The sequence below is a fragment of the Leucoraja erinacea genome, chromosome 7, assembly GCF_028641065.1.
Source record: "Leucoraja erinacea ecotype New England chromosome 7, Leri_hhj_1, whole genome shotgun sequence".
NCBI lineage: Eukaryota > Metazoa > Chordata > Chondrichthyes > Rajiformes > Rajidae > Leucoraja > Leucoraja erinaceus.
The window spans coordinates 34,114,445-34,129,282 of NC_073383.1; the positions used below are offsets into that span (position 1 = coordinate 34,114,445).

General features: G+C 42.0%; 2 protein-coding genes across 3 annotated transcripts in view; one reads left to right on the forward strand and one right to left on the reverse strand.

Moving 5' to 3' along the window:
* The window catches only part of LOC129698865 (caspase-8-like), a 35,010-nt gene extending 26,727 nt beyond the window's left edge, over positions 1 to 8,283 (forward strand). For both annotated transcript variants that reach the window (XM_055638197.1, XM_055638198.1), the window contains 3 exons: positions 2,558 to 2,672; positions 6,554 to 7,025; positions 8,023 to 8,283. In XM_055638197.1, coding sequence (XP_055494172.1) covers positions 2,558 to 2,672; positions 6,554 to 7,025; positions 8,023 to 8,194 — 759 coding nt within the window. In that variant the 3' untranslated portion in view covers positions 8,195 to 8,283. The remainder of the gene's footprint in view (positions 1 to 2,557; positions 2,673 to 6,553; positions 7,026 to 8,022) is intronic.
* The window catches only part of zgc:112416 (uncharacterized protein LOC550509 homolog), a 118,490-nt gene extending 104,220 nt beyond the window's left edge, over positions 1 to 14,270 (reverse strand). The window contains exon 1 of the mRNA XM_055638200.1: positions 10,377 to 14,270. Coding sequence (XP_055494175.1) covers positions 10,377 to 10,433 — 57 coding nt within the window. The 5' untranslated portion in view covers positions 10,434 to 14,270. The remainder of the gene's footprint in view (positions 1 to 10,376) is intronic.
* Between the last annotated feature and the right edge of the window lie 568 nt (positions 14,271 to 14,838).

Below are 14,838 nucleotides of genomic sequence, written 5' to 3' on the forward strand. Positions count from 1 at the left end.
GAACACCCACAGGCGCACATCCTATCGAAAAGACAGGCACGTGGGCAGAGGGGTGTGGTTGCTCTGTTGGTAAGGAATTAAATTCAGTCCATAGCAAGAAATTACACAAGATCAGAAGATGTAGAATCCTGTGGGTATTTTGAGAGGGAGTAGCTAAAGGAGCATGATGGAGGAGTTGGCTAAAGTTGATTGGAAGGGGACTCTAGCAGGAATGATGGTAAAGCAGCAATGGCAGGAGTTTATAGGTGTAAATCGAAAGACGCAGGATCTTTTCATCCAAAACATACTAAAGGGAGAATGAGGCCATCATGGCAACAAAGGAAGTCAAAGATAGCATAAGAGCAAAAGAGAAGGCATATAACATGGCAAAAATTAGTGGGAAGTTAGGAAGCTTTTAAAAACCAACGAAAAAAACAGTAGGGGGAGAAAAGGCTATATGTCGATAAGCTAATCAATAATATAGAAGAGGATGCCAAAAGATTTCCAGATATATAAAGGATAAAAGTGAGGCAAGAGTGGACCACTGGAAAGGTATGCTGGAGAAGTATTAATGGGGAACAAAGAAAATGGCGTAAAACACCAGCAATGTGTCCAAAATTTAAGAGAGTCAGGGGCAGAAGTGAGTGCAGTTGTTATTACTGAGGTGAAGGTGCTTGGACGGCCAAAAGATTTGAAGGTGATTGTCTCCTTGACCAGGTGGACTTCACCCTGGTCATGCTCTCTGTTTGCTACTACCATCGGGAGGAAGGTCCAAGAGCCTGAAAACCATAACCTTCATATTCAAGAACAGCTTCATCCTAACAATCATCAGGCTCGTGAACATAGCACAACATTAACCATAACTGACCTCACAACTATGATCTTCTGTGATATTTGTTTTGGTGGCACACTAGACTTTTGTTTTGCACTATTATAGTCTAGTGAGCTGGTGTTACTGATTATCAATTCATTGTATCAGTGACAAATGTACATTTATTTGTATTAATGTATTAATGTATTTAATTGTTTTAAAATATAGAGCGTAGAAAGTGCAACACAAGAACAGGCCCCTTGGTCCACAATGTCTGTGCCAAACATGATGCCAAGACCATCACTTATCTACCTGCACATAACCTATATCCCTCCATTCCTTACATATCCATATACGTATCAAAAAGTATTTTAAATGCCACTAATGTATTTGCTTCAACCACCACCCTGGCGGCATATTCTGATCAACCACCCTCTTATAAAATTCTTGTCCCGCATACCTCCTTTCACCTTGACGATTAAACACTCTTGACCTTTGACTCTTGAAATATACACCACAGAACTCTTGGATAGAGAATTGCAAATATTCACCATCTCAAGACAAAGAGAAATTTGTAATCTTTGTTTTGAAATTGTGACCCCATGGTTCTTGAACCCCATACACGGGAAACATCAACCCCCTATCGACTCTGTCAAACCCCATCAGTATTTTGTACATTTCAAAGAAATCACTTCACATTCCTGTAAAGAGTTGCATGCCTAATCTGCTAAATACAACAAACTTATTGTCCTCATGAATCAATCGGGTGAACCTTTGCTTCATTGCTTCTATCATGTATATCCTTCCTAAGGTAGGGAGACCAGACCCCAGACACAAAATACCTGGTGTAATATGACAACTTTCATGAAAACAATAATTGCTGGAACATCAGCCAGTTAAGCAGCATCGGTAGAAAGAGATACCAGTTAATGTATCGGGAAACTTTAACACTATTTTGGTTTCCACAAATGCTAAATTGACCTGGTATGTCATTGAAAATGTCCTCGTTTTATATTACCAATTATTATTGGTCAAATGTGTTTTTGCTTCCCAAACTCAAATGAAGGATTCTTTTAATTATCCAACGGATGAAGCAGTTTGACCTGAATGTGAGGCTAGGTTTAAACACACCATCATGTTGCCTGGAGATACAGGAAACTGCTCATGCTGGAAATTAGAGCAAGGTTGGAAGAGATACAAGTGACCTCTCTTTCACCTGCAAGACTGTTGGTGTTCCTGAATGAAAGTGAGAGAAGAGGTGTTGGGAAAACTGTTACTTCTCCTACTCTTGTTGGGGAAATCTTTGGGGACAGTGGGAGTTGAATGGGGAATGATGCGCAAACCAAGCAGTTGCAAAGGGAGTGGTCTCTACATATAGTGGAGAAGGGTGGGGATGGGAAGATGTGACTGGCGGTGGAATCACATTGAAGGTGGCGGAATTGTTGGAGAATGATATGTTGCAGAGGCTGGTGGGTTGAAAAGTGAAAGCCATGGGAACTATCCTTATTCCATCTGGTGGTGGGGGGGAGGGGGGTCAGTGAGAGCAGAACCGTGGAAAACAGAGAGATAGGGGGGGGGGGGGGGGGGGGGGGGGGGGGAGGGGGGGGGGGGGGGGGGAGGGAGGGGGGGGGAGGGGGGGAGGGGGCGGGATCATCACATGTTATGAAGAAACAGGATGTCTCGGATATCCTAGATTGGAAAGCCTCATCTTGGGAACAGATCACATTGCCTGAATTGTTTTTCATGTTGAAATAAATGTTTCAACAGCCTATTGAAGAATACAAAATGGACAGTACACCACTTGGAATCTGTTTAATATTAAACAACAACGTGTTTACTGATACAAAATACCGCAAAAGAAATGGCACAGATCATGATGCAGGTAATTTTTTTAAAGATTCTGAATTAACCTCTTGGCTCTTTTATGTTATGTTTTGTCTGTGGATTTGAGCTTATTTTCTAATTTCCTATTCATCCTGTTTGGTGCTATATTATGTTCTGCACCCATTCAAGAGTGTTCCATGGGTTTCTCTTGAATCTTCTCATTCTTGCTTCCAAAGCTTATTGACATTATCACCTGTTACCAGTTTATACACTTCATGAATCTACATCTTCCTAACTCCCCTCACAGCCTTCTCATGTATTACACATTTTGAGTTTTGTGACACCTGCAAACATTGGAATTATATCCAGTTATATCCAATCGGGCAGAACATTTTAGGTTTAGGTTTATTATTGTCACGTGTGCTGAGGTACAGTGAAGCTTTGTTTTGTATGCAAACTCAGATACAATAGAAAGAACAAAGGGGAAGATACAGAATGCAGAATATAGTTAGCATTATACAGCATCATTTCCATAGACAAAGTCCAATGTCCTCAATGGGACCATCAATCAGAGGCCTTCCAGAGGTGCTGCGTGGCAGAGGCCTTCCCAAGATGCTGCAGCACCGATGCCCACCCAAAGGATTGGCGGACGGTGGAACTCCATTGAAGGAAGACCCGAAAAGCTTGGTGGACTGTGGTATTGGGATGAGCCGCTAGAGACGAGAGGAGCTAGGGCCAGTTAAGGGAGAACCAAATGCCTCCAGCGCCTTCAAGGTCGGAAGCAGGAGGCACCTGCAGTACACAAAGGTGACCGGACGAGGAGAGGGACGTTAGTTTGCGGGATGATCCGGTCGAAAGGGACGGAGAAAGCCCTGTAGTAGCCTGGAGCTTACCCTGGAACCGGAACTGCTCTGGGACACTGAGTGCACAGGCGAACTGATCTTTGGAAATGGTGTCAACGCATGTGTAAATGTGCAAAAAGAATTTCACTGTGCAGTTGCACATGTGACAAAGCTTAATTGAACTATTGTGATAGAGATGAATCGGACAGTACCCTAGATCCTCAAGGCTGTGTCATCAGCCCCTGCTCTACTCACTCTATACTTGTGACAGTGTAGCCGGACACAGTGCAAATTCCATCTTTAATTTCATTGATGGACGAATTACAGATGATGATGAGTTAGAGTATAGAAGGGTGATCGATCGACTGACCAAATGATGCCAGCACAACAACCTGGCTCTCAATGTTAGCAAGATCAAGGAAATGTTTGTGGACTTTGGTAGAGAAAGGATGAGGACCCACAAACCTGTCTATATAGATGAGACATGGTGGAGGGAGTTAAAAGCTTCAAATTCTTGGGCTTGCATATCTCTGAAGATCTTTCCTGGACCCAGCACACTGATGCAATTGTAATGAAACCCAATCAATGCCTCTACTTCCTGAGTAGATTGCGGAGATTCGATATGCCAGAGAGGACTTTCTTGAACTTCTACAGGTGTACAGTAGAGAACATATTGACTGGTTGCATCATGGCCTGCTTCGACAACTTGAACGCCCAGGAGTGGAGAACACTGCCCAGTCCACCACAGGTTAGAAACATAGAAACAGAGAAATTAGGTGCAGGAGTAGGCCATTCAGCCCTTCGAGCCTGCACCACCATTCAATATGATCATGGCTGATCATCCAACTCAGTATCCCAGACCTGCCTTCTCTCCATACTCCCCAATCCCATTAGCCACAAGGGCCACATCTAACTCCCTCTTAATTATAGCCAATGAACTGGCTTCAACTACCTTCTATGGCAGGGAATTCCAGAGATTCACCACTCTGTGTGAAAAATGTTTTTCTCATCTCGGTCCTAAAAGATTTCCCCCTTATCCTTAAACTGTGACCCCTTGTTCTGGACTTCCCCAACATCGGGAACAATGTTCCTGCATCTAGCCAGTCGAACCCCTTAAGAATTTTGTAAGTTTCTATAAGATCCCCCCTCAATCTTCTAAATTCTAACGAGTACAAGCCAAGTCTATCCAGTCTTTCTTCATATGAAAGGCCTGACATCCCAGGAATCAGTCTGGTGAACCTTCTCTGTACTCCCTCTATGGCAAGAATGTCTTTCCTCAGATTAGGAGACCAAAACTATACGCAATACTCCAGGTGTGGTCTCACCAAGATACTGTACAACTGCAGTAGAATCTCCCTGCTCCTATACTCAAATCCTTTTGCTATGAATGCTATAATGAATTGCTTTCTTCACTGCCTGCTGCACCTGCATGCCTACTTTCAATGACTGGTGTACCATGACACCCAGATCTCGTTGCATCTCCCCTTTTCCTAATCGGCCACCATTCAGATAATAGTCTACTTTCCTGTTTTTGCCACCAAAGTGGATAACCTCACATTTATCCACATTATACTTCATCTGCCATGCATTTGCCCACTCACCAGCCTATCCAAGTCACCTTGCAGCCTCCTAGCATCCTCCTGACAGCTAACACTGCCCCCCCCCCCCAGCTTCGTGTCATCCGCAAACTTGGAGATGTTACATTCAATTCCCTCGTCCAAATCATTAATATATATTGTAAATAGCTGGGGCTGAGCCTTGCGGTACCCCACTAGTCACTGCCTGCCATTGTGAAAAGGACCCGTTTACTCCTACTCTTTGCTTCCTGTCTGCCAGCCAGTTCTCTATCCACATCAATACTGAACCCCCAATCCCATGTGCTTTAAGTTTGTATACTAATCTCTTATGTGGGACCTTGTCAAAAGCCTTCTGAAAGTCCAGATATAACACATCCACTGGTTCTCCCTTATCCACTCTACTAGTTACATCCTCGAAAAATTCTATAAGATTTGTCGTACCTGATTTACATGCTGGCAATAAATTTGAATACAACAATACAATAGAATTTACCTTTCATAAATCCATGCTGACATTTTTGTCCAATGATTGCACCACTTTCCAAATGTGCTGCTATCCCATCTTTAATAACTGACTCCCCACTACCGATGTTAGACTAACTGGTCTGTAATTCCCGTTTTCTCTTTCCCTCCCTTTTAAAAAAGTGGGGTTACATTAGCCACCCTCCAATCCGCAGGAACTAATCCAGAATCTAAAGAGTTTTGAAAAATTATCATTGATACATCCACTATTTCTGGGGCTACTTCCTTAAGTACTCTGGGATGCAGCCTATCTGGCCCTGGGGATTTATCGGCCTTTAATCCTTTCAATTTACCTAACACCACTTCCCGGCTAAGCTGGATTTCACTCAGTTCCTCCATCTCATTTGACTCCCGGTCCCCTGCTATTTCCAGCAGATTATTTATGTCTTCCGTAGTGAAGACAGAACCAAAGTAGTTATTCTGACCTTCCCAACATTGAAGGGATTTCTAGGAGTCTCTGTATCCAAAAGGCAGCCAGCCCTACACTAGGGCTACGTACAAGTTTGAGAAGCACTGCATAAATGTTAAAGAATATGTGTCAGGTAATCTTGTCATTGCTGGATTCGGCACAGAATTTCTGGCAAAATGCTGGCTTCTGCACCCATATACAGTACGTATTGTCTGATATTCCAAACTTGCTTCCATTTGTACAAGTGTATGCTGGTAGTTTACACTAAAACTGTTTGCATTTATCAAGATGATTCTACCTATTATAGTAGAAATAAAGTGGTTCAACATTTTACAGATCATTTAAAATAGTATGGGAAAAGACAGAAAATACTGGCACAGACACAAGATAAGCAGATTACTCCCAAGTTTTAAAACTATTAACCATTAGAAGTGATAGAGAGGAACTGGGGAATACAAAGCTGAAAGAACCCAAAACTGACAAAGGCCCATATTTCCAGAAAAGGAGCAGTGGAAATTGGGAGCTGAAAACACAATATACTTACAACTCTCTAATAAATATAATCGATGCATTTTTCATTTCTTTACAGAAAAATTGAAAAAAGTATTTGAAGACTTGGGGTTTGAAGTGCACAGGCACAATAACTCGACTGCGAAAGAAATAGAGAACATATTGAAACATTATCAGACGTTTGATCATAATGCCATGGATTGTTTTGTGTGTTGCATCCTATCTCATGGTGAAAAAGATATAATTGTGGGAACTGATGGCAAACGTCTTCAAATCAGCGACATAAGATTCTGGTTTTCAGGGTCCCAGTGTCCCTCACTGCTGCGAAAACCCAAGATTTTCTTCATTCAAGCTTGTCAAGGTACAAGAAAACAAAAAGCCTGCTTCATCACTGGCGGGGACTCTGACCTCGAAACAGATGCATCAGTCCCTGAGGACAGGGATTTTTTGTTTGCAATATCTACAGTTCCTGACTTTGTCTCATATAGGACACAAGAAGGCTCTTGGTTCATTCAAACTCTGTGTACCTGTTTGGAAGAATATTGCTGCAAGTAAGTCCTCTGTTTTTTTTCTACTGCTTAAGTTACGGGCTCAATTTTGGCACTCAGTTCCATGGATATCAGTGCCCCCCATTGTTGCTCAAGTGGCCATTAGTGATGTATAAGTTCAAATATTCTATGTGAAGTTTTCCACCATAGTGTAACAGCCCAACTTAGTCCAAGGTCCTTTCAACAGCATCCTTTTCATCTGCTGTCAGGCTTGCTGTCGTTTTCAGTGCATTTGATGCAATTATTGGCCTACTTTGAATATTACCATTTCAAAAATATGCATCAATTTTGCTTTGGTGTTTCAGACTGGTGTATTTGACATAACTCCGGCCTATGCTTTCTCCAAATTCTGGTACTTACAGAGGTCTCTGAAGCATTCCTTCTCTGTGGATACTATCTGACTTGCTGAGTATGTGCATCATATTTTGTTTTTATTTTGGATTTTCAGCAAGCGCAGTATATTGCTTGGATTCATACTTTCTAAGAATTAATTGCAATAAAACATTATAAATTTGTATTCCATTGTTCAAAATACAAGCCAGTAGAACATTCACATCTCCCAATTATATTGATTCCCTTCCACATGAGAATCCCCATTTACTTTGAGTTGGCCACTTATTTATGTTTACATAATTGACTTTCCACATCCTTCTTAATATACTATATGCGAACATTGTCATCATTCAGTCTATTGCATGCTCTGTTGTTGTAAATGGCGCTGTGGTAGAGTTGCTGCCTTACAGCGAATGCACCGCCGGAGACCCGGTTCGATCCTGACTACGGCTGCTGCATGTACGGAGTTTGCAATTTCTCCCCGTGACCTGCATGGGTTTTCTTAGAGATCTTCAGTTTCCTCCCACACTCCAAAGACGTACAGGTTTGTAGGTTAATTGGCTTGGTAAATGTAAAAATTGTTCCTAGGGGGTGTAGGATAGTGTTAATGTGTGTGAACAGCCTGTTTCTGCGCTGTATCTCTAAACTAAACTTCTTGTCTCCCCAGAAAATATGACCTACTTATGATCCTGACTGAAGTGAATCGAAGAGTGAGCGAGAGAAATGTAGATGCCAAGCAAATCCCAGAGCCACGATTTACCCTATCCAAGAAGCTTGTGATTTTGCCTTTATCTCTAAGAACATGTAAACAAGTAGCTGATTCAACTTCAGTCTCATGAAAAAACAAAATCACATTTTCTATAAAGCAAACACACAATTAAAAAGTTCCAGAAAATAAAAGATTGTCAAAGATTTGTGCAAAGAATAAGCTGTGTCTCAACGGTTTCTTTCTAAATTAATCGCTTTGGTTGATGGCAAGTAAAAAGTGAATTCAGAAAAACATGTTCCATTGATTCTGGCAGTATATTTGAGAAGATACTTGCAGCTAATCCATATCTCATTTAAAGAGTGATGAAAACATATCACTGACTTTCCAGTAGATTCTAATAAGACTAAAATGGTCTTATTTTGGCAAGACCATGATTAATTGCTCATCTCTCATCTCTAAAACAGAGAGTTGTGAGTGTGTGGAATTCTCTGCCTCAGAGGGCGGTGGAGGCTGGTTCTCTGGATGCTTTCAAGAGAGTTAGATGGAGCTCTTAGGGATATGGAGAGAAGGCAGGAACGGGGTACTGATTGTGGATGATCAGCCATGATCACATTGAAGGGCCGAATGGCCTACTCCTGCACCTATTGTCTATTGCCATTGAGTGATGTTGAGCACTTTCTTGAATCACTGCACTCCTGGGCTGGAAATTCTGGGATTTAGACCAGTGACTCTGAGGGAAAGACACTATATTTCTACATCAGGATGGTCTTCTTCTTCTTGCGTATGGGGTACACAGCCTAAAGTTGTAGGACAACTTGTTCTATTTGATCTTATTTGATTGTGCATGCCAGTTTGATTGCATTTGTTGAAACTGGGCGGACCACGTGAAGATTGCAATCTCCCACCCCGTCAAGATGGTGACTTGCTTCAAAAGAAACTTGCAGTATAGTCCTTGAATATTTTGGTGAAAGAAGTTACAGTTTTGGGAAATGCTATCAATATTAGCTTGGTGATGCATTTTGTAAATAGTATCACGGAAGACGCAATACGCCAGAGGTGAATTATGGGCCAACACTGATCCCTGATGAACATCCCTGATGAACACCACCAGTCACAGGCCTCCAGTCTAAAAAATATCCTTCCACCATGACCCTCTGCTTCCTTCCATGAAGCCAATTTTCTATCCAGTCCGCTAGGTCTCTCTCCTATAACAGTTTTTTTTCTGGCAATATTTTGAAAAATTAAGTTCATTTTAATAGCTATAAATGTGATTTTGTTACTACAAGTTACTGGAGTGATCCCAGGCAAGGGATCAACTCCGATGTAAGTCCACGCCCCGCGGTGGGACCCAAGGTCAGTCCGAGGAGGCCTCCATCGATGGTTGGCCGCAGAGTGACCGGAGGAAGCGATCCGAAAATTAATCGCATCTCCAGCAAGGTAAGAAACTGAAAAAAAAAGTTTCCCCTGACCCCCTCCCCCTCCCTCCACATCAAACAAACCAGAGAACATTTACACAAACTTTTAACACGCACTAAAAATAAAAGAAAAAAAGAAAAAACAAACAGACTGTTGGCGGGGCTGCCCCTGGTGGTATTCTGTATTTAGGGTAATATTTGAAATTACTAGAACTAGAAAGGGAGTTAACGATGACTAGTAATGCCACTGATGCACAATGTTGGATTGACGATGGCTATGAAAAAGAGATGGACCAGAATCAACGTAAGCTGAGGAGAGAGCATCACAAAGCATCACAAGAGAGTATATGATTATACAAGGCAATACCTATCTAACAGGACCATTTTTTTTTTGTTCTCTTAGAACGTGTTTTTGAAGACTCCAGATATAGTGTCTGCCCTTTATAGTCTCTTCTGAAACATTGTGGCATATGGAAATGTGGCATATGGAAACCAGTTGCCATAATCAACACTATTTCTTCCATTTTCTTCCAGTGTGTAACAGGATATATGTCGATCATTTTGCTCAGTACAACATGCTACAAAACAGGTAGATAAATAACTGAATTACTTACCAGGACCAACAGAAGAATTAAATTTGATTCTCTGAGGGTTCCCACCGAATGCTACTGATTCTAAACACTTGTGATCAGAGTACACAAACCAGACAGGAATATTTGCAGTCTACAGAAAGAAATTAATGTGGGTCTGCACATGATTTCTGGAAACTACCATCATACCCTCTTATTCTATCTATCATTATATCTATCATTTTCAGGCTGGCACCATCAGCAAAGGGTGGATGCAAAAACAAAATGCTATGGACATTGGAAATCCAAAATAAAACTCAAAACTCACCAGATCAGGCAGCACTTGAAGAAAAACGGCTAGCGATTCAGTCCTGAGACAATTCATCAAAATGGATTAATTAGTTTGGCTCCTTGGGGACAAGGGCTATTTTCTTCATCTGTGACCAAGAACCTCACTGGGAACCTCCATCCAAGAGTAGGCAAGCAACAGATCAGCATGTGATGCATTATCTAGCAACTCGTCAGAATGTTCAAGTTAACGTCCAAGTCATTTGATTGATCTGGAAATTAACTGTGATATTCACCAGCTGGAGTATTGTGGTATGCTGCGTCCGAAGAACATGGGACAGAAAAGTCACCAATGAAGACACCTATTTGGATGAAGGTAGCAACATTAATAATGGAGAAGATGGTGAGCCTGAAACTAAAGCTCCCCAATGCACAAGGGGTGCTATTTTCATATGTTCAGTTAGATCAATAGCCCCAACGACCATATCCCACTTAATCCTGTAACCCATAACTCACATGCAATAACCTCTAAACTGTGACCTTCAAGATTTTTTACCATCCTCCACAGTATTGAAACAGATTGGCCACTCAATCATGGAATAATGAAACAACACAAATTTAAAATGTTTTTATGTGTTCTTAAAATCACTAATTCAAAACACAATCAAAAATTTGTAAATTGTTAATGACCTTTCTCTTCCATCCTCTATCATGTCAGATTGAATTACTCAGTTGATTGAGTTACTGTTTTTTATGATCTTCATGTTTCTGAGCCCAGGAGGGTCCAACTACTGGTTTTTCCCTTTGAATTTTTGCAGGAGAAATGTGGATCACTGCTGTAGAGGCAGATTATCAAGAGCTATAGATGAGGTGGGCAAATATTTTGAGAAAGTTCAGCATTTGCTTTAAAAGTCAAAGAACTATAGATGAAGGAATTCAAAAATATCTAAAATAATATTTAACGCTGTGAATTTGTTTTGACTGATTTGCCAGTTGTTTCCCTTTCTAAGTACTTTCAAAATTTTCCATTTTTATTTTAGATTTTCAAATCCTGCAGTAATTTACTTGTCATCCATAGACATAGACATAGAAAATAGGTGCAGGAGGAGGCCATTCGGCCCTTCAAGCCAGCACCGCCATTCATTGTAATCATGGCTGATCGTCCCCAATCAATAACCCGTGCCTGCCTTCTCCCCATATCCCTTGATTCCACTAGCACCTAGAGCACTATCTAACTCTCTCTTAAATCCATCCAGTGATTTGGCCTCCACTGCCCTCTGTGTCAGGGAATTCCACAAATTCACAACTCTCTGGGTGAAAAAGTGTTTTCTCATCTCAGTCTTAAATGACCTCCCCTTTATTCTAAGACTGTGGCCCCTGGTTCTGGACTCGCCCAACATTGGGAACATTTTTCCTGTCCTTTTATAATTTTATATGTTTCTATAAGATACCCCCTCATCCTTCTAAGCTCCAGTGAATACAAGCCTAGTCTTTTCAATCTTTCCTCATATGACTGTCCCGCCATCCCACGGATCAATCTCGTGAACCTACGCTGCACTGCCTCAATCACAAGGATGTCCTTCCTCAAATTAGGAGACCAAAATGGTACACAATACTCCAGATGTGGTCTTACCAGAGCCCTATACAACTGCAGAAGACCCTCGTTACTTCTATACTGAAATCCTCTTGTTATGAAGGCCAACATTCCATTAGCTTTCTTCACTGCCTGCTGTACCTGCGTGCCAACTTTCAGTGACTGGTGTACAAGGACACCCAGGTCTCGCTGCACCTCCCCCTTACCTAACCTAACCCCATTGAGATAATAATCTGCCCCCAAGTTTTTGCCATGAAAGTGGATAACCTCACATTTATCTATATTATACTGCATCTGCCATGCATCTGCCCACTCATTCTACCTGTCCAGGTCACCCTGCAACCTCCTAGCATCCTCTTCACAGTTCACATTGCCACCCACTTTTTGTCATCCGTAAACTTGCTAGTGTTGCTCCTAATTCCCTCTTCCAAATCATTAATATATATGGTAAACAGTTGCAGCCCCAACACCAAGCCTTGCGGCACTCCACTCGCCACTGCCTGCCATTCTGAAAAGGGCCCGTTCACGCCTACTCTTTGCTTCCTGTCTGCCAACCAATTTTCTATCCATGTCAACATCCTAGCCCCAAAACCATGTGCTCTAATTTTAGTCACCAGACTTCCGTGCAGGATTTTATCAAAGGCTTTCTGAAAGTCTAGTTACACTACATCCACTGGCTCCCCTTCATCCATTTTACTTGTCACATCCTCAAAAAATTCCAGAAAATTAGTCAAGCATGATTTCCATTTCATAAATCCATGTTGACTTGGACTAATCCTTTTACTGCTATCCAAATGTCCCATTATTACCTCTTTAATAATTGACTCCGGCATCTTTCCCACTACCGAAGTCAGGCTAACTGTAATTTCCCGTTTTCTCTCTCTCGCTCCTTTCTTGAAAAGTGGGAAAACATTCGCTATCCTCCAATCCACAGGAACTGATCCTGAATCTATTGAACATTGGAAAATGATCACCAATGTGTCCACTATTTCTAGAGCCACCTCCCTGAGGACCCAGGGATGAGACCATCCAGCCCAGGGGATTTATCATCCCATTAGCCTTCCCAATACTATTTCTCGCCTAATGAAAATTTATTTCAGTTCCTCTACCCCCTTAGATCCTCTGTCCTCCAGTATATCTGGGAGATTGTTCGTGTCTTCCTTAGTGAAGACAGATCCGATGTACCTGTTCAACTCTTCTGCCATTTCCTTGATACCCATAATAATTTCACCCGTGTCTGCCTTCAAGGGACCCACATTTGACTTTGCTACTCTTTTTCCCTTAACATATTTAAGAAGCTTTTACTGTCCTTCTTTATATTCCTGGCCAGCTTCCCTTCGTACTTCATCTTTTCAGCCCGTATTGCCCGTTTTGTTTCCTTCTGTTCTAAGAAAGTTTCCCAATCCTCTGGCTTCCAGCTACTCTTTGCTGTGTTATACATCTTTTCTTTTAGTTTTATTCTATCCCTAACTTCTCTTGTCAGCCACGGTTGCCTCCTACGCCCCTTAGAATCTTTCTTCCTTTTTGGAATGAAATGACCCTGCGTCTTCTGGATTATGTCCAGAAATTCCTGCCATTGCTGTTCCACCGTCCTTCTTGCTAGGATCTCTTTCCAGTCTACCTTGGCCAGCTCCTCTCTCATACATTCAGAGTCCCCTTTGTTCAACTGCATCACTGTCACTTACAATTTAACCTTCTCCTTCTCAAACTGCAGATTAAAACTAATCATATTATGATCACTACCTCCAAGCGGTTCCTTTACCTCAAGTACTCTTATCAAATCTGGTTCATTAGACAACACTAAATCCTAAATTGCCTTTTCTCTGGTCGGCTCCATTACAAACTGCTCTAAGAATCCATCTCAGAGGCACTCTACAAACTCTCTTTCTTGGAGTCCTGAACCAACCTGATTTTCCCAGTCTACCTGCATATTGAAAACCCCCATCACCACAGTGCCATTACCTTTGTTACATGCCAGTTTTAACTCCTGCTGCAACTTACACCCTACATTCAGGCTACTTTTTGGGGGTCTGTAGATAACACCAATTAGTGTCTTCTTGCCTTTACAATTCCTCAACTCAATCCACAGTGACTACCTCGTCAGTCCCTATGTCTTCCCTCGCAAGGGACTGAATTCCATCCCTCACCAGCAGAGCTACCCCTCCTCTGCCCACCCTTTCTATAGGATGTATAACCCTGAATATTGTTCCCAGGCCCGATTCTCCTGCAGCCACGTCTCAGTAATCCCCACAATGTCATATCTACCAACCTCTAACTGAGCCTCAAGCTCATCTACTTTACTTCTTATACTTCGCGCATTCATAAATACTTTTAAGTTCTTACGCATCTCACCTTTCACATCGATCCCAATTACACTTGGTCATACTCTCCTATCCTTTTGTGACCTCTCTGCTCAAGGGCAGCAACATGTTGTCCTACCTATCCGTATAGGCCCCATCTCTTTGGGATACCCTCATCAATATTCCCACCAATCTTGTCAAAAACAATGGAGTTATGTATCTGCCACATGCCCTGTACTGTTCCAGCATATGGAGTTTGCAACATGCTCTGGGAGAGGGGGGTGGGGAGTGTGCTTGCAGAGTTGAAACCCCTCTGGTAAACATCATCCATTCCACATGTTGTGAAGCATATGGTGGCAATCTATACCCAATGACTATCTGATAAGTGTTATCTTATTCAATGCTACCCTCAGGGATTATGTACCTCAGTGTCAAGAAGAGCTTGGCAATGTGGACCACTGCAGTAGAGGCATATTGCAGCCTCTTTGCTAATTGTTTCTGCTGTTGTCCCTTCTGTGACATGCTGCTCTTGTTCACTTGGATCCTGTAGGTCAATCAAGTGTAATCTAGAGTCATACATCATGGACAGAGGTCCTTTGGTCTAACGA